This window comes from Osmerus mordax, chromosome 23 (assembly GCF_038355195.1).
Source record: "Osmerus mordax isolate fOsmMor3 chromosome 23, fOsmMor3.pri, whole genome shotgun sequence".
Classification (NCBI taxonomy): Eukaryota; Metazoa; Chordata; class Actinopteri; order Osmeriformes; family Osmeridae; genus Osmerus; species Osmerus mordax.
In genome coordinates, this window is record NC_090072.1 from 10,387,162 (window position 1) to 10,407,014 (window position 19,853).

Consider the following 19,853-nt stretch of genomic DNA (forward strand, 5'->3'; position numbering starts at 1 on the left):
AATGTATTGAAGTGTCCTTGAACAAGACACTGATCCCGAAGTTACTCCTGATGGGCAGGCCGGTGCCTTGCATGGCAGCTCTGCTGCTATGTGCGTGAATGAGAGGCAAACATTTTTAAAGCACTTTAAGTACTGTGACGGTAGAAAAGCAATGTATAAATACCAATACAGCCAATCAAAATGGGCAACTAAGCCATTAAACAGGAAATTGGATAATATCTCAGCAACTCTTTAAGAAATCAACACCAAACTTGGTACGTCATCTCTGAACGCTCTTCTGGGGATGTCCCAAAACATTTGGTGTCATGTGACCACTGGGAGGGGTCGCAGGAAGTGTTTTGGCGAATAACTGTTGATTTGTTTGCCTTAAATGAGTGATTCCTTTGTCAAGTGATATCTTGGGAGATGCCATGCCTGACCACATGTCAACGTATAATAAACAAATTGATGCGGCCGCCATATTTGATTTTATTGAATAGTGTAAAAACTTTTCATAGGCCACACATTTCATCCAATGTTCCCCAAAATTGGCACAAATGATCTTCAGACCAAGCCTTACAAAAGCTATGAAAACTGCTCCGCTTGTCCAGCGGAGTCAATCGAAATCATCTGGTTAGCCCTCAAACAGAAAGTTGGGTCATATCTCAGCAAATCTTCTTTGCATTCACACTGAACTTAGTATATCGACTCAGAACTCTGTTTTGAGGATGTCTAAAATGTGTTTTAGTCATTTGTCTGCTTGGCCCCCTCATTGCTGCTTGCACCAAGTTTCATGTCTCCCACCGGAGCACTCTAACGCCATCAACGGGTGTTGGAGGTGCGTTTACACACTATCTGTTCGAACCCTAGCCTGGCACATGTTAAGTGCCACATGTTATGTTAGGGAGTCAGTTGGCTGAGCGGTGAGGGAGTCGGGCTAGTAATCCGAAGGTTGCCAGTTCGATTCCCGGTCATGCCAACTGACGTTGTGTCCTTGGGCAAGGCACTTCACCCTACTTGCCTCGGGTGAATGTCCCTGTACTTACTGTAAGTCGCTCTGGATAAGAGCGTCTGCTAAATGACTAAATGTAAATGTTATGTTCATCTAAAAGCTTAAAAAAAAATTACAGGCCACACAATTTTGATTCACCAAAATGTACATAGATTATCTTCAGACCTGCATCTTTAATGTGTCATTAATTAATTTAATTTGCACAGATTTCGGCACATTCACATACGTTGTTTAATTTCATAATGTTGCCAGTTTACATACAGCACTTGGCAAACTATGGGGTTGTGTTTAAAGCAGGGGAATTAAACATACGACCTGCATTCCAGAACCACTAAAGGGTCCAATCCGGACCACTAGATGACTGCAAAGTGTGGAAATTGCACAGAAGTTAATTTAAGTTTTTCAGGAAAATGTCTTGCTCCTCTTGATTTGTCCACAGCCTATGTTGGAGAAGTTTAGCTAGTCTGAGCCATGGTTGTAGCCTAAGTTACTTGTGTGCAGTGAGTTTGTTCTAACACTAGAAGCACTGACACAGTTTTACCTACTAGAAGTGTAGTTAGGAGTCAAATTACCTTCAGATAAGAACTTTTCTACTGTCACGTAATGGTCGCTAGAAGGGCGCTTCTAGCATGCCTTCGTCAATCTGTCATTTATTTCTGTGTTGTTTGTCGGTGCGGTGATTATTTCATTAGAAGATTGGTTGTCTTGCCCTTCAATCATTCAGCAAACTGTAGCCTAATTTATTGGCTAAACGATGTCAAACACATTGTGGGTTAGACTGCAGTTTGTCTATACTAGGCCGACTTTATCCAAATTTTAGAGTTGGCTGACAAGATTGCGTTGTCTGCAGTCAAAAGTATAAACAAACACACGGACATCATAAACATTCAGTGGCTTGATGTACCCCCTCAACCTGTACGTAATTTAGAATAGCCTATGTTTTGTTAAATGGTAAATGGACTGCATTTATATAGCGCTTTTCTACCTTAGCGGCACTCAAAGCACTTTACAATGTTTTGCCTCTCATTCACCCATACTCACACTCACACATACCGACGGCAGCGAGCTACCATGCAAGGCGCCGGCCTGCCCATCGGGAGCAACTTGGGGTTCAGAGCCTTTTTCCCTTTACATCTACGGACTAAAGGCTAATCTCGGGTATTGTGCACAGGATTTAATAATTTTTTGAGCTGGTAAATCGTGAATGCATCTTTCAGACTGTCCCATCCCCCTTTTTTGATCGATTGCATAGTGAATCAATGGATTTGTTTCCTTTCAACATTGTCTTGCTTATTCAAATCCAGTTCCCTAACATTCCAAGAATTCCATTCTGATAGGCCTATTTACAGCTCAAGAAAACATTTCATTTTGCTTATTGTTACGTTAAATATTGCAGCCAGGGCCGGATTAACCATGAGGGCAACTGGGCACTTGCCCAGGGGCACATGACATCTAAGGGGCCCTGGACAATGTCAACTAAAATGTTACATCACGTTATGAACGCAGTCCTAACTTTCCTTAATGTGAGTACTTTATTACAACTCGTTCGATCAAAATGTTATGTTAAATCACGTCAAAAACAGTGTTTGTGTAGTCTAGTAGCCAGTGCCGCCGCTCCCATAACGCTCACTACGCGCTGTGCGTAGGGCACCAACTCCTGAGGGGGCACCAAAAAATAGCCAACTGAAAAATCATAGTTATAATACTTAGAATACCGATATTATTTTAGTATAGAAATATTAGACACATATATTACAAAACAGGCAGAACAAGAGATGTAGCCTATTTAAATGCTCACTCGGGAGGGCCTTCAGCCTTGTTGCCCAGGGCACAGAAAATTGTTAATCCGGCCCTGATTGCAGCCAAATGTAAGAGGTTGTAAAATGCTCTTTTACTCATTTATACCTCTCGATATTTAAGATTTGAGTCAGGAATTAGAAAAGGGGGACTTTGATTGTGAAGTAGGTTGTCTGAAGGAAAAAGTTGGTGTGTGAGTGTGGATACAATAAAGTGTGGCTGGCCGAATTGAGGAGTCACAGAACCCTGTAGTCTGTCCGTGTCTCTAATTATTATAGATTATAAGCCTTCAAGAATTATCGGTTCCTCCTTTGTGAATACAATGATCATAACAGCCTCTGCCCATGACGTCATCTCCTTTTATTAGGTCTACCTTATATATTCATAAATGGTTTAGCCTACCATTTGCAAAATAGTTGCAAACTATCAAATCAAATTAATATCATATGATTCGTTTTGCAAATGTGTAATATGCTAAATGTATTTATTTGTTAGGCTATGTTCATCCGCTTTACAAAACGTATAAGCATTTTACAATTACAATTATTTTTCCCACTATGCCAGGACATAAGAATTGCGCTTACCAGTCAACACACAAACGCACATGTGAAGCTAATGCACTTCATAGAATTCACTTAAAGATCCTGTAAAGTGGAATTAAAAACGAGTTTCAAGTTCACCACACCACAGAATAATGTGTTATTAACTACCCATCCAAATTCTAATGAAAAAAAAAACAGACAAGTATGTTAAATTAGGCTTTGAAATCGTAAGAAAATCAGCAGTCTTCTCTGTTCGAGACTGGGGGGCATACACATTTACAGCAGAGACAGCAGACAGTGAGCTCTCCAACTACTTCTAGCACATTAGCTACCATTTCACCAAAATACCATCATTCTACACCGAGTAGCCTACTATCAAGTTAGCGGTTTGCACTAATTATAGCAGAGATGGAAAAGTTATCTAGTATAATTATAACAAGCACACAGAACTGAGTGATGAACTGCTGGCGGCGCTGGATGGTCCAGGTGCGACCGGAGGATGAACGGCCGGGGGGGGGGGCGATGCTCGGTACGGCTACGCGCTGCAAGAGAAGCCGTGTGTTGGTGAACCCCGTCTGTCTCTGGTCCATGTTAAAACTGTCCGCCGTGAAATGGTCAGTGGCGCAGAGGCGGCTGTTGGAGTTTATCCGAAGCTTTCCATGAGCGTGGCCCTTCACAAAATCTATCCACCTATTTTTCCTTTCATTATCAATAGGGAACTTAAATGGCGTTGCAGCGCAGCTGGAGTTCTTGCATCCAGGGAAGATGCCGTTGCGGGTGGTGGGAGACATCCTGAAGCTAGCTAGCTAGCTGATGTAAGCTACAATAACAGTACAGCAGGAGGAGCCATTCAGTGATCTGACGTAGATGGGGCGAAATGACGTAGATAGGGCATTTTTTGGCTCCGCCCATTAAAACTTGATCTGAAAACGGAAGAGAAACTGTTCTTCGGTCTAACTCCACATTTCAGTGCAACAAAGTTTTAGCGCTTTGCACATGCTTTCAGGAACTCATTTCATACGTATATAATGTACTTAGAAGCAAAACATGGAATTTACTTTACAGGATCTTTACATTTTGTCATAATTTTGCACATAATTATAGACTAAATATAAACTATTCATATTTTGCTACACATATGTAGCACCCCTCATGCCTCGCTTTTAGGCATAACTTAAATGAACAAAATACTTGTACTAAGGGCACCCTTAGTTCTTTTTACTTACTAGCCTACTATTTTGAACTAGAGAGGGTACAATTTCTGGGGAAATTGTGGGGTGTGCTTGCGTCGGTTGCAGATGGGTATGTTTCCAGGTTGTGAATATCAACACCTTGTATTTTTGTACGCCCTTCGACTGGTTAGCTCCTGCGATTCCCACACAGCAGAATTCTAGTAGTTAGCTAGCTCTACAATTTACAGAGGCTAGGTCTGAATCTAGGATCAAAACGGAGCACAGCTGCCAGCCGTAGGTATATAAACAGTTTTAGGGTAAGTCATTACTGTGCCTCTATTGGGTAATGCCATATTTATTTAAACAACTGTGTTCTATTCCTAAGTGGCGCAGATTACAGCACTCTGCTGATGAATTTGGGGTCTGAAAACTGTGCCACACTGCTGAACTTTGTATTGCTGGAGAGTAAAATCCTGCTGCACTCATTACGGCCTGCTGTGTTAACTGGAGTGGCTGAGGCTGTAGTGGCGGTGAGTAGTACAGTGAATTTAATACAAAGACATGTTTTCTTTTACTCTAGCAATCCACTTGCACTTTTGTTGTCTATGGCGATGTTCTATGCCCTCTACTTGTTAGTTAATTAACAGTGGTTCTCAAGTAGTTTTGGTTGGGACACACTGCACTCACCCTGCAATGGTGTCTTGTCTAAAGACGGGTTTAATTAACTCTGGGTTCTACCATTACCTTTTGGCATAACTTTCCAAATATACAGTTAGGACAAAGTGCTTGGACCATGACTATGTTGGTTGTTTAGTTCCTCCAATACTTGGGTTTGACAGGATGTTGTGTTGATGGAAACCCTTGATTATTATGCATAACATACATTTCCATACACATTTTGTACTTGGTTGCTTATTCTTTAGTACAATGATGATTCCTGACATTTGTGACTCATAAGCATCTACCAACTTTTTGTCAACTGTCTTTAAAGCTAGAACTACAAACACATTTAACGTTTTAAAGTCCCTATGATAATTCTGCTAGACTATTTATTATAGAACTACTGTAGACAATTGTTTTAATTCAACTTTTACTTTGTCTTTCTGCAGATGATTTTCCCTTTCCAGTGGCAGTGCCCATACATCCCTTTGTGCCCCCTCTCCTTGGTGGGTGTCCTCAATGCCCCCTGTCCATTCATTGTGGGGGTGGATTCCCGCTATTTTGACCTCTATGACCCTCCCCCGGATGTGGTCTGTGTGGACTTAGACACCAACACTATTTACCTGTAAGCTATGACAATATTTAAGTCTTGTAGTCTCCAACATTGCACCCCTGCAAGTCTTACACAAAGTAGAAAAATTGTACTACTACTACATTATGTCTTGTAAGATCAAGCTTTCTTTAAAATGCTCTCAATGTCTCATATACACATTGTTTGGATAAAAATTGCTGTTTGGACACATTTTATTCATATGGAAAGGAACAATGTATTCCATAAACCTTTAACTCACCTGTGTGAAGTTGGCCCCCCACCCCAACGCAAAACATCGTCAAAATAGTCTCAATCATTTGTGCTCCGTTTGTGCTGGTTTGTGCCGTTAAAATTTGTTTGTGCTGCTATCATATTTTTAGATATTAAAGAATGTTTTATAGGTCATCCTGAGGTCACTCAGCCCCCCCACATATTCCGAATGAACCCAAAATAGTCTCAATCGTTTGTGCTTCGTTTGTGCTGTTTTGTGCCGTAAACATTTTCGTTTGTGCTGCAGCGGTATTTTTTATATTAGACATTTAATTATGGCCGATGATGCCACCAGCCCCCCCACTTGCTCCAAACTGATTGTAAATAGTCGCAATCGTTTGTGCTACGTTTGTGCTGTCAAAAGAAATGTTTGTGCTATTATAGTTTTAAAGATATTACCGTTTTGTTTTTCACACATGACGTCACTTAGCCCCCCGTCAACATCCAAATCTCATAACAATAGTCTCAATCGTTTGTGCTACGTTTGTGCTGGTTTGTGCTGTTCAAAGAAATATTTGTGCTACTATAGTTTTTAAGTTATTATTAAAACTTTATTTTGCCCACTTGTTATGTAACCAGCCCCCCCGTCAACGTCCAAATCTCATCAAAATGGTCTCTATCGTTTGTGCTACGTTTGTGCTGTTCAAATAATTGATTGTTCTAGGCCTACTTCTTACTGTAAGATAGCCAATGCTACCTGCCTATGCGTCTGTGTGAAGTCAGCATAACTTCTGTATGAAGTCAGCTGCCCCTGCAGTGCTTTTCAGTTAGGGGCCTTAATCATTTCCAACATCACCCTGGGCTGGGCATGAAAACCAAAGGATTATATGTATTGGGAAATGTGATAAGAGAAGTGAAGAGGCAGTTTCTCACGTTGACAACACAACTGCGTGTGCCATTTATTAATCAACCAACAAAGTGCAAAAATAGCATAAAATCAGATTGTGTGTGGAAATAAATACCGTTCTTACTTTGTCATTGGGACTTTGACATCATCTGTTCTTACCGGACAATCGGTGGCGATTGGCACCTATTCACTCAACCTTCATACAGATCCTTTTGTGATTCATTCATTCACATATCCCCCTATTTTATAACTTCACAATATGTTATATCAATGAGCTATTTTAAAAAACATTTACTAATTTGTAATAACTTATAAACCATAGTAGCACAAATATTTATTTGAACAGCGCAAACCAGCACAAACGATTGAGACTATTTACAATCAGTTTGGAGCAAGTGGGGGGGCTGGTGACGTCATCGGCCATAATTAAATGTCTAATATAAAAAATACTGCTGCAGCACAAACGAAAATGTTTACGGCACAAAACAGCACAAACGAAGCACAAACGATTGAGACTATTTTGGGTTCATTCGGAATATGTAGGGGGGCTAAGTGACCTCAGGATGACCTATAAAACATTCTTTAATATCTAAAAAATGATAGCAGCACAAACGAAAATGTTAATGGCACAAACCAGCACAAACAATGTTTGCGATGGGTGGGGTGCCAACTTCACACAGGTCCCGTACCGTTTAGCTCGACTTTTAGCCTGACACGGCTCAGGCTAGTTCCGAAGTATAAATGACCATGGTTACGTAGCTCGAACTAGAATAAGCCACCTTAATGGAACGGAACTCTCGCTGAAGTGAAACTTTGCGAAATAAGTCTCGCTTATCCTTAATCGACGTTGATGGAACACCCCCCTGGGTGCCCAAGACTTCTGCACAGTACTGTATGTTTTGCCATGGTCAAAATAGTTTCCTATAATCATGACCTGCTCCATTCAGACAATACTCTTTGCTTCTCATGAAGGTTTTCAGAACAAGCAGTACTACAGTAGATGTGTGAATACAGTTTCAGTGTTGTGACTGCTACAAAGACTTTTACCGGTCTCTAACAGTCATGTAATTCATCATTCAAGTATGGTCACTTATATTTCTGTGATAAGTATCCAAGTATAAAGTAATTTGTGTACAATGAAAACAGCAGTGATTTTGTGTGTGTTGTGTTAACTTTTAACAAACTGGATTGACTATATCAGTTTGATTGGTTCTAGTGATTATGAACGTTCTCCCTGTTTATTGTTTTGTGCTTTTCAGATCTGATGAGAAGAGACACAGCAATTGGAAGAACCTCCCAAAGAAGCCATGCAGGAGCCTTATAAGCTATCTGACCAACTTGCAGCACCAACTGGGCACTGGTACAAACTACTTCAAGGATCACTGATTCATGCCTGATACTCATCAAAGAGTGATTGTAAACTCTCAAATTGGAAATTTGACAGTTTACAATACACCGGGTGCTGTAATCACCATAATGCAACGTTAATAAATGAGAGATTGAGCCAGAAGTATAGTATCCATAAATTACGAATAAATACTATATGACTGTAGAATGCTGAATTGAGCCTCTGCTGTGGTCTTTAATTGCAGATACATACTGGGTGTCATGGTAGGCCTGCTATATCTCCTCTAAGCCATCCAATTTGACCAAATTCCTACAAAAATATACTATTATTACATCAATGACAAAACTATGTTATTGTGCACCAGCAAAGCTAAGAAGGCAAAAAAAAAATCCCGCTGAATTTATTAATTTAGCCTATTGGGTTATTTGGCTTTTTCCACCTAAACATTATTCCTGCAACACCAATTGATATTGTATTTTATATCGTTGGAAAGCCTGATTAGTCACCTTTACAACGACGTACAACTTGTAAGGATCGTGCATTCGTGGAATGAGCAACACAGCTAACTGTGTGGGTAGCGGCCCAAAACAAAATCTAAAATCCCCTGCAATATTCTTCTGTTGGTATTCACTCTTGTTTTGAATTGCTTGGTAGATTGGATGATTGCACTCTCCCACAGCAATAAGGAAAAAACAACACATACTGGCCATTTTTACACTTTATTCATTTTACACTGTCAGGGACCTCAGTAGAAGATCCTCAGTGGAAGATCCATACACACAACAGCTTGGCACCTCCTCCTCATGCTGGTCACCAGCCTGGTCACACACTGCTGTGGGATGGCATCCCATTTCTCTACAAGGATTTGTCACAAGTCAGCCAACATGTTTGCGTTGGTCACTCTGGCACGTACAGCACACACAAGCTAATCCCACTTAAAGCTCTAAATGAGAGTGAATACCCGCAGAAGATTTTTTTTTTGGGGGGGGGGGCGCTACCCACACGGTTAGCAACCAATTGGTATTATTGAAGGGGAAGAATAATCGACCAAAATAACGTTTCCGAACTTTTTTGGAGGAGTTTATTATATCACGTATTGTCTGTTGAGAATGGCACTTTTCTATTATAATGGAGAGAGAAAAAATATAAGCTGTGACACATTTGTTTAACATGTCACACATGTTAACAACACAAGTTTTTTCAATACTTTTATTTATTTTTTATTTAAAAGGGCTATTTAAATTATCTTAATTGAAATTTACTTAAACCCACCTTACAGACTTTTACCCTATTTGTGGTTTCAGTAAGGCATACAGTGCAGGAGGGTTCTGCAGTGGAGATGACGCCTATCGAGGCAGACTTCACCTGGCACAAGAAGATGACTGCATTGGAGATGGAAATCCAGGAAACTTTCCTGCGCTTCATGGCATCCATTCTTAAAGGCTACCGTTCATACTTAAAACCCATCACCCAGGCACCCTCTGAAAAGGCCACTGCAGCAGACTCTCTCTATGATCTACAAGGTGAGGAGAAACCTATGAAAAACATACATTAACTAATTGCCAGCACAGGCTCCTAAGACATAATTGTCATGTGATGAGTGCAAGCAACAAAAAGATTTTGAAAGACTTATATTATTAAACCTAGAGGATTGATGGGGCTGATAATAAACGTAACTGAGAAACTGCTGCAGCAGGCTGGTGAGTTGGAGGTTTCACTCTGTAATGATCCCCAACTTGAGGCTCACCCTTCAGGATAAAAAAATAAAGTCTGCTCCAGCTGGCCTCTCATAAGATACACGTGTCTTCTCTGGTCCTGGAACTTGGTGTCTCTGCCTATATTCCCCTGGAACTTCATGCCTGTGGTGTTTAGGGTCAGGGCCAGGGTTCACCTCTGATATTCCTCTCCTCAGGGAACTCTTTTTACAAGGCCACAAGATAACCATGTAAGTCATGGGATCCAACTCTTTTCACAAACGTACTTTTGTTCATCAATAAGAATGACTTTCTGAACGCATATTGTTTCTTAGTCAGTATATGCACATAACACAGAAATTCTTACTGGCATGAAACCTCACGTAAATTACATAATATTATAGATAGAAAAGGAAAATAAGAACTTTATTGATTCCAAGGGGAAATTGCACCATTACAGCAGCATTGTAAATGAATAACAGTAAACATATCTGTAACAAAAATGGTATGGATGGATATCAAGAAGAAAGCAAATTAGGAGCAAATCTACCACAGACAAATTCAAATAAACAAATGCTGATAAAGGATTCTTGAAATATTGTTTCAGAGAGAGGGTGGTTTTTGGGGTATTTCACACTGTTCCTTAAGGTCTCCGAATAGGGTATGTAACATTGGTTGGGCTGAAAATCGCCCGGGTGCTGTTCTATGCCCCCTGATACATCCTCTGAAATGTTCCCAGGAAAAAACGCTAGCTTTTCTCCTTTTATGGTAAGCGCATGAATATATAGATGAGCTGCGCGCTGATTGGTTGGTTTACAACGAGTGAAGCTGTGGAGCAAAGACGCAACACGGCCAACAGCACTCACTGAAACAAGAAGGTGGAGACTTGAAATAAAAACGTACAAATAAATCTATTGTGTCTACACAACACTGTTTTCAACAGATTGACAAGATGTAATTTGAAATAACGTTAGTTGTTTCCACGTCTGTTGTCGAAGCAAACTGGATCGCGTTTGTCATAGTTTTTGCCTATCGGAAAATAGTCGGTTGGAATTTTCAGAATCACACGTGTGACGTTACTCTGTGAGACCCGCATTCGAACGAAAACAGTCACGGACAGCCACTGCTTTTTGTAAGGCCAATAAAGACCTCTTTCCTGCTCTTGCACAAGCAGCACGAGTCTTCCTCTCCGCACCTTGTACAAGTGTAGATAGCGAGTGACTTTTCAGCACAGCAGGACATATTTTAGATGAGAAGAGGAACAGGTTGACTCCTAAAAATGCTGATATGCTTATATTTATCAAGGCAAATCTTCCAGTGATGCTGCTTAATCAGAAGTAAGGTTTGAATACTCTAGTATGCCCCCTCTCCGAGTGAGTGAGGGCGTGTGTGAAGTGAGAGAGTGAGTAAAGGATGTGAGAGTGAGTGAGTGAGACACTACAGATAAATATACATGTTTTGTTTTTTTGTTTAATTGCTGACTTCCTGTGCACCTTTTATCTTTATTCTGTCTGTTATCTCCTCCTAAATGCAGACAATTTGACTTGAAACTGACTGACTTGAAACATATTGGATATTTGGCTATAGCCTGTTTATGTTGCAGTTAAGTTTTTCCACAGGAAAGCTACTGTATAAGTCCCAAGTTCTCTTGAGAGCCTCTAGAGAGTGGAATGTTGCACATGTGATTCTATTGTTGTGATTTTTATTTAAAGATTTATATTTTAATTATTATTTAATATTTATTATTATTTACACATTTTATAGTAAGCAGGAGAGCTTCTACACTGGAATGTTGCACGTTCCCTGCAATAGAACGGATGGTTGTCAATTCATGATACTCTCTTGTCTCGTAATTTAAATACTTAAAATACAATACCAATGTTGTTAAGAATAATTAATTTCATAAATAATGCTACACTATAAATAGAATGCTTCAATCGACACTGTGATCAGTGATCGGTATTATCGGATCGGCAGATACTGATTTCAGTGATCGGTGATCGGCACCAAAAAACCTGATCGGAGCATCTCTACTGTTCTTGCATTCCTTGCAAATCAGCGTTAATAAAAAGCAGATGAGCTAGAGTCTAGCTAACATTGACTCGACGGGCATGGCTGATGTTTGTCTATGCCGTATGTCTAGCGTAGAAGATCCCCGTGCACGCAAACATGATCGACTTATAGGTGGGTAACGTTAGCACTCGAGCTTAGCAAACAAACTATCGTAATTCATCTCGGCTTCAGTTAGCTCTAGCTAGCTCTACCTATCTTGCTGAAAAATAGATCTGGACAAACATCTTGAATTGTAGATTTACATGACAACACTGGTTATTTATTTGAATGAAACACAGTCAGGAACATGAAATAACGTTAGCCCCATTGCCAATAAACTAAATCATCACACATTCTAACCGAGGTGAAATCAGTTTCTTATATACTAGTGTAATACTTGGACCAATATGCTGTTCCTATTGGTCCAGAAGACGTTCTCAAAAGTTAATAAATCCGTTTATATACCTCCTGAAAGTTCGCAGAGGTAAATAAACGTTTTTACGGACCTAGCAATAAGCGGTTGCCTTGGAGATGTAGCCATTGACCTTAACAACGTGGCATCTGCTCGGCAACAAAGTAGCCTAAATTGCCCCCAAAAAAACTAAAACAACCAAATATGTTTTTTGCACAGGTCCGCAAACGCCCCGCAATTGCTTCACGTTTTAAAGAAGTATCTGAAGCAGAAAGAAGACGAATTGATGTTGTTGATATGTTGCCTTGGAAATGTAGTGACGTTACCAGTGCAAGTGCAGCTGATTGCTCTGACAACATGGCGTCTGCTCCAGATTCGACCTGTTTGATTTGTGATCTTCCCACGTATTGTTGTAGTATATAAGAAACCAAATGTTTACTCCTCGACAGGTCAGCAAACGTACTAGCTACAGCCTCGCCCTACTCTCCAAGCAAACAAAGGCTAATTGATGGCAAGAAGATTATCAGTAATTTTCGCAAATGAATAATCGGACAAGCAGCAGATAGCTGTCTCCATGTTGGTGTGGCATTGAGAGCTTAGTTCATTGTTTTTCAAACTTTTCTGAGCCACGGCAAATTTTTTACATAGGAAAAATCTTGCAGCACACCACCGACCAAAAATGTTACAAACAATGTTACTCTGTAGCTTAATACAGTATATATGATTGGGTGTGCTCAAGCCTTCGGCAAGCACAATCATTCTTCTCTCTCATCTATATTTAGGATTCCTCCGTCAGGAGGAAACCTATTGTTATTGTTAGTTTTATTATTAGGATTCCTCTAAGGAGGAAACTTATTGTTATTGTTAGTTTTATTAGGATTCCTCCGTAAGGAATCCTAATAAAATAGCATACTGTTTCATAAAAATAGCATACTGTTTCACCACGACACTTTAGAGGCGGCGCACCTTCCAAAAAATGTGGCGTTACATTTCTCAGAGGTCCACTGAGAAAACATCTTAGGAGGAGCCAGTGGACAAAGAGGCGAAAGTTAAAAAAAAGTTTTTTTAAAGAACGATGGAGAAACGCAGACAATGGGGAGTCCCGCGATTGGTTAGTTTATGACAAGACAAATCTGATAATGTACTGCTCTGTATTAGGCCGCAAGGTGAACCACAAAGTCTTTTAGAAAATGATTCCTGCTCCACAGTCTGGCATCTACACAATCTTTAGCTCATAAAAGAGAACAAGTCGTGCTAATCCACCCGACATAAGTCTGTGCAACACAATCCTAGCGAAAAACAGGAACATCTGCCTGTCTCACAGGCACTTTTGCAGCCGCAGTGTATCACATGCAAAACACTGTCAGGGGCCGAATTTCTGGTCATCCAGGTGACGTGCAAGGTCCCATCCTCTATTTGCCAACCATATCCATCCATGTGGACAAAAAGCAGCTACCTTATTGGTGTAGAACGATCACGTGTCGAACCGTGCCACCAAAATCCTATTACGCTCTGAAGAAACTAGTTCTGCATAAAACATAGACGCATCGACAATCGACTGGAATGTTAGCGACAAACTTTTTTTTGGTAGCTAAGCACGACTCGTTCTTTTTTATGAGCTAAAGATTGTGTAGATGCCAGACTGTGGAGCGGGATGAAACGATAATGGGGTTCACCTTACCATGCCAAAACTAATAGTTTCATTCATCACTCATTTAATGAAATGTATATCAGTTTGTGGTTTGTGTATGTATAAGAGAGAAAGAGAAAGTGTCAGTGTTTCATTGAGACTTGAGATTAAATAAACTGCTTAAGTATTGTAGATCTTGTAGTATTAATTTTTACATGCAGTTACACATTGTCGGTTAAAAACAAGAAAGTGGCTGGTAAAAACATTGAGTGGCTGGTAGATTTTGCAATCCACCAGCCACAGTGGCGGGTGGACAAAAAATGTAATTTCCATCCCTGTTCTAACCCCTTCCAGGTTTTATGAAATATTGTGTCTTTTGACCCTAGCCTTGACAACTTGATCATGCTCTCCTTTCCCTAGGGTTTCTAAAGAGCAGGGACCGTGCCCATCAGAAGTTTTACTCTCAACTGACCAAGACTCAAATTTTTATTCGCTTCATCGAAGAGTGCACCTTTGTCAGTGATAAGGATACTGGCCTGGCCTTCTTTGATGACTGCATTGAAAAGGTGAAAATAGGCTGTTAACATAGCTTCCTGTGTACCCTGGTCTTGGCCCATATTGAGACACATTTTGTAGAATGAGTGTTTTATTAATCTAGTTCTGTAAAAGAAACACTGCTTCTTGCTAAACAATTCTGTGAATTTGCTCAATGTAACCAAGTGGTATTTTTATACCACAAATTCATTAACAGTAACATTACAAACCCATGTATACTCTTTCTTTCTTTTTTTCTTCTCTGAATTAAGTACATTTCATCCGGTTAGTGTTGTTGCCCTTTGTTTGTTAAGCAGTTTTGCCAAAGCAGTTCACTGCAAAGAGTACAATTATGAAAGTTGATGTGATGAAGACTATAATCACAAATGACAAAATAAGACAACTGATTGTGATTATGTAAGACCAAAGATAACTTTTTTCTATATACTGTGTGTTGCAATTTGCCTCTCTAGAATAGGTGTGTGTGGAAAGCAGTTTTGGGATAAGATTCACAGTCAGGGTTGATGTAAATTTCAAATATTATTAGGTCTTTCCCTTTTATGGACTAAGATCATCTGTATTTCTTCAAATTAACACTGTTTCCCCCCTCACAGCTTTTCCCCTCTGATAAAGGCACTGACAAGGGCACAAAGGTAATCACAGTTCTAATGAAATTTTGAAGCACCCTATATTTCACAAGGAGTTTTGTGGTTCAATGCTTTTGAAGAGATGTCATCATGTAATAATGTTCGTGAAGTAATACATAAAGGAACTTCATCCGTGGTTCCATTTCAAATACATATGGATGAATACAATCCTCATTTTATAAATTAAAGTATATGGTCAAATGATAAATCAGTATTAAAGTAACAAAGTAATTGCATTATAATTTTTGTGAAGGAACACACATATGATGCCCATCAATTAAAAAAAGAAAAAGCAGTGTGTTTAATTTCTCATTTTCATTGCGCTATCTAGTGCAACACTGTCATGCTTGAAATGTTTTATGAAATGCTTAAATGACATGTCACATTGTCAATTTAATTTCCCAGTTTGGGTTGTGCGCATCAAACCCTAAATGTCAAGTTTTGCATTGATATTTACCACAAAGACCATGTCTCCTCTTTCCATAGGTTGAAGGTGAGTCTTCAGAGGAGACTAAACTGATGGAGCTGGATGAATCACAAAAGAGTGAACATACAGTCTTTGTCATGCCTCCTGAACCCCCTGCTGAGGACGCACTTAATCCCCCTGCTCGCTTCAGGTGTGCCTCATTGGAGAATTACACATACCTAAAGATCATATCGCCCATGCCTATAGGATACACAAGAGCTGTGAACACACATTAATTAACTCTCTGTCTCAGTTATCAGAGTTTCCCACGTTTGAAATTGGAGTTGTTTCACTGTCCTGGAGAGCTGAGACCACCACAGAGCGGGAAAAGTGCAGATGCAAGCCAGTCTAGTAGCCCCGCACTTGTGGCCAAGAGGACCAAGCAGGTACAAACAAACTTTAATTCTGTGGTCTGTGGTCCCGGTCATGCCAACTGACGTTGTGTCCTTGGGCAAGGCACTTCACCCTACTTGCCTCGGGGGAATGTCCCTGTACTTACTGTAAGTCGCTCTGGATAAGAGCGTCTGCTAAATGACTAAATGTAAATGTAATGTATATAATGGAGCTCTGACCTATAGCTCCTTGTGTTTTAAACCTGTTGCAAAGGCAACTATCAACTTATGCTTAATATGTATCCACTGCAGGTTCCCTATGTAAGATGGTGCTAGCCCACTGCTCATTCTCCCAAAAACTTCAGCGCAGGTTGAAATTTGAAGAAAAGAATAACTGAAAAGCTTCTAGATGTTTTTTTGACTGGAAATATTCCTCGTCCCTGCTACTGACAGCTCTTTACAGATCTAAGTACAGGTGCTGTCTTGCAAGTGGAAGGGAATATGCACAAAATAGTTAATGTGCCTTGTCTCTCTATACACCTGGGACGGCTTGGTGAGCCCTCAGGAATATGCTGCCGGCACTAGTCTCTCTGTTTAGGAGAGGCAAACTCTGTGGTTTTTTTCCTAAGAAAAAGAGCCTTTTGATGACGCATTCTCTGCCCAACTGTTAGAAGCAGATTACTCTCTTGGTGTGGCTAGGCTCCCTTGGTCCTTACCCTTCTGAAATCTCTGAGAGAGTGGCGTGGCGGAGCAAGCACTAGGAAGAGAGAGGCATTGTGGTGGTGGAGATTGAGAACTCAGTTCTCTCCTTCATTGTATGTTTGTTAATAAATGGACATATCAATGGTGTCTATTCAGAGCCTGGTATTACACTCGAGGCTGCTGTTTCATACCAGAAGGTTGACATTTTGCTTCTTAGTAGTGTTGGTTCAGAGCGGGAGGTCTTAACCACGAGCAGGCACACAGCTTCTTGACTGTTGGTGTTACACATAAGTTGCCACGTCCGCATCTAGAAATGCTGGCACGCAGCAACTTCACAGTGTTGTTGTGACACTTGAGTTTTCTAGGTCTGCAGCAATGTCGACATGCAGCAACTCGGTAGTTTTGGCTCTGAGCAAAGGGTCTCGGTTTCAAGCCCCGCCGAACCGTCAAGCACCCCCACCAAGGAAACCTAAAGTTAATATGTAATAATCGGTAGCTTATTCTGAAGTAATTAATTTGTTTTTGAGAGTAGAGCAGATCAGAAAATGTAAGTAAATTAACTAATACTAGTTACAGTTAGAGTTAAAAGTTAAAATGATACACAATCATTTATTGAGGTAAATCAAAATATAATGAAAAGTACTGGATATGTTATGGGTTTAATACTTGAGTTTGGATTACAAAATGAACAATTGGAAACAAACAATGGATAGGTTAAAAGAGAGCGGAAAGAGGGGGGAGAATCAGGGAGTCGGATAATAACTTGGACAGTCTATGTAGTAGCACTAACAATAGTTACATAGTGGACTTGAGTCACTGGACTCAACAAATGATTGTTCGTTGTTGGTTTTTATAATCAAAATAAGAGGGAGTGTGTTTGTGTAGGTGTGAGAGTTCATTGGTCAGTTCCTCAGGTTGGGTGTTGTCCAAGCTTATTCACAGAGAGGTGTGAATGGAATGAAACTTTAGGGTTGTGGCCTTAAAATGTTCATACCTTGCATATGCTTCATTATGTATCTGCATAACATTGATAAATGGTTTTGTTAGATTATGTAACCCTATTCTTCAGGACAAAAACCCCAGCAAAGTCTCTTGGTAAAAAGAAAGTATTTGCTATTCCCTATGAAAAACAAGAATAATGACATGAACAGCTGTTAAAATTTTTACGTCGAACACTAGTAACACTTGATTGTCTGGCCTTGTCTTTCCCGGATGTTCTCCCAGAAAGTGTCGAACAAAGTTCTTCAGTCCAAACCGGTGCCTCTTGGATGGGATGTACTGCTTGAATAACAGCCTTCTACGGAACGACTTGACTATGGACAAATGCTTGGGTAGTAGTCATTACGGAAATTGCCTCCATTGAGTGTAGAGGACGAATTTGGAATAAAGGGTAATTACGAATGACGCTCTCAACCCTCAGCTTATAATTGAAATGCAGGCACGCATTCAACTACTGGAAGCCATTTCTCAACATGATTTCAGAAAAATGTGGCCTCTGTCCAAGGTTGTTGTGGTCAGTATCCCAGTAGTTGGGGATTTAGGGTTTGTTAACCAGTCCCATTTGTATTTGAATCGCAAGATACGCCTCCATCTCCGCTCGGTCAGTGGGCTTGAAGTCGCAGAAGTGAGAATGCGACACCAACTTGCCAGCTGCTCTCACAGTATGGGCATATTTATATGTATCGATTACTATGCTCATTAACGTTGGGAGTAAACATATGGATGACTGGTACTCCACACTCTGTGGACGTGGTCTTGGATGTCGGTCATCAAAAGGAGTCCTCCCCTCTGAGTTCTTCCAAATCGCCTCAATGGCTACGAGCTTGCCTGTCACCTCCCGCCACTTCCTCCGGTCCTTTGTCGATTTTGCCAATCCTGTCTTCATCCGCTTAATTTTTTCAGTCAAAATTCAACATTTTCCCCACCCCCTCCAAATCAGCCTCTCCAAAAAACTCTAAGGCATTTTCATATCTTGACTCGTTGGTAAATGTTGCTAGCTAGTTAGTGTCGGAAGTTTTGCTTGTTCAAACAACCTCATTAGCATATCGTAAATAAATATATGAATATATGTGCCCTTGCCAGTTAGTGAGATAAATAATATACGCTGTCCCATTAAATATATTGAGTACATAACATCTGGATTCTTTCTATTTCTTACTCAGGAGCTCAAGCTTGCATACAAGATGGCAAAGAGGTTCTACTCCAACCCTCTACTCTGGGCAAAATGTCTTTTCAGCCACTGCTACAGCCTGTGGTTCACCTGTCTGCCTGCAGGAGTGCGTCTAGCCACGTCTAAAGAACGTGCCATGCAGCAAGCCTACAGCGTCCTCCTCAAGATGCGGAGCTCTGAGGTGGAAGTACTGGATGAGGTTTGTTTGTGTGTGTGTGTTTGTATGCTCTTATGTGCAACCTTCTATATTTTCTTTTCGAACAGTTCCTCCCCGTCCTCACCCATTGGGACAAAGCTAGATCACTTTCCTTCCTGGCAAATGAGGGCCAGGAAAAATCACTACATTTGTAGATTCAGTGATACATTTATACACATCATTTAATCAATATATTAGACAGATTAAGGTTTTTGATATATTTAAGTAGCATTATTTAAAATGGCCAGATTAAGTGATGTATGCAGTGTTTACCCCTAGGATCTCCTTCAGGGGGGACGGTAGACCTAATTCTGCCTCCCATTCATTTTCAATGGAAGTCACATGACAGGCCCCGCAAGGCAGTGTGAGATACCTTGCAGTGCGAACAGGTAGCTTAGCAAGAGAAGCGAACCCTTTTCTATGTGTTTTTTTAGAGCATTTGTGACATTGTCCAGTGAAAAGGGGCTCTTGTCGGCATTCCATATTGTCCGCTAGAAGCCGAAAACGTTTTTTGTGTTTTTTTTACAGTTTAAATTTTCTTGCATATTACAAAAGTGTTGAAGAAGAAGCCACTCAATATAATAAACAACATGTTTAGGATTACTAAATACTCAGAATTTGTTCTTGTTAACCTAAGCTTCCAGTTGAGATGTGGCTGCGTCGTGCGTGATGTGATTTATACCATGGTATAAATCCCGCTTAATGCCCTCCGCATCGTCCATTATCAGGTGATGATGGACACCTCGTCGGGCATCATCCCGCTTATACCATGGTCACTTGCCAACATTTTTTTTTTTTT

General features: G+C 40.4%; 1 protein-coding gene across 9 annotated transcripts in view; it reads left to right on the forward strand.

Annotated features, from left to right (window-relative positions):
• Positions 1-19,853, forward strand: part of dennd4c (DENN/MADD domain containing 4C) — a 173,142-nt gene that overhangs the window by 61,737 nt on the left and 91,552 nt on the right. For all 9 annotated transcript variants that reach the window (XM_067261180.1, XM_067261185.1, XM_067261182.1 and 6 more), the window contains 9 exons: positions 4,888-5,032; positions 5,612-5,787; positions 8,131-8,231; positions 9,524-9,742; positions 14,428-14,573; positions 15,156-15,194; positions 15,675-15,805; positions 15,908-16,040; positions 18,851-19,057. In XM_067261180.1, coding sequence (XP_067117281.1) covers positions 4,888-5,032; positions 5,612-5,787; positions 8,131-8,231; positions 9,524-9,742; positions 14,428-14,573; positions 15,156-15,194; positions 15,675-15,805; positions 15,908-16,040; positions 18,851-19,057 — 1,297 coding nt within the window. The remainder of the gene's footprint in view (positions 1-4,887; positions 5,033-5,611; positions 5,788-8,130; positions 8,232-9,523; positions 9,743-14,427; positions 14,574-15,155; positions 15,195-15,674; positions 15,806-15,907; positions 16,041-18,850; positions 19,058-19,853) is intronic.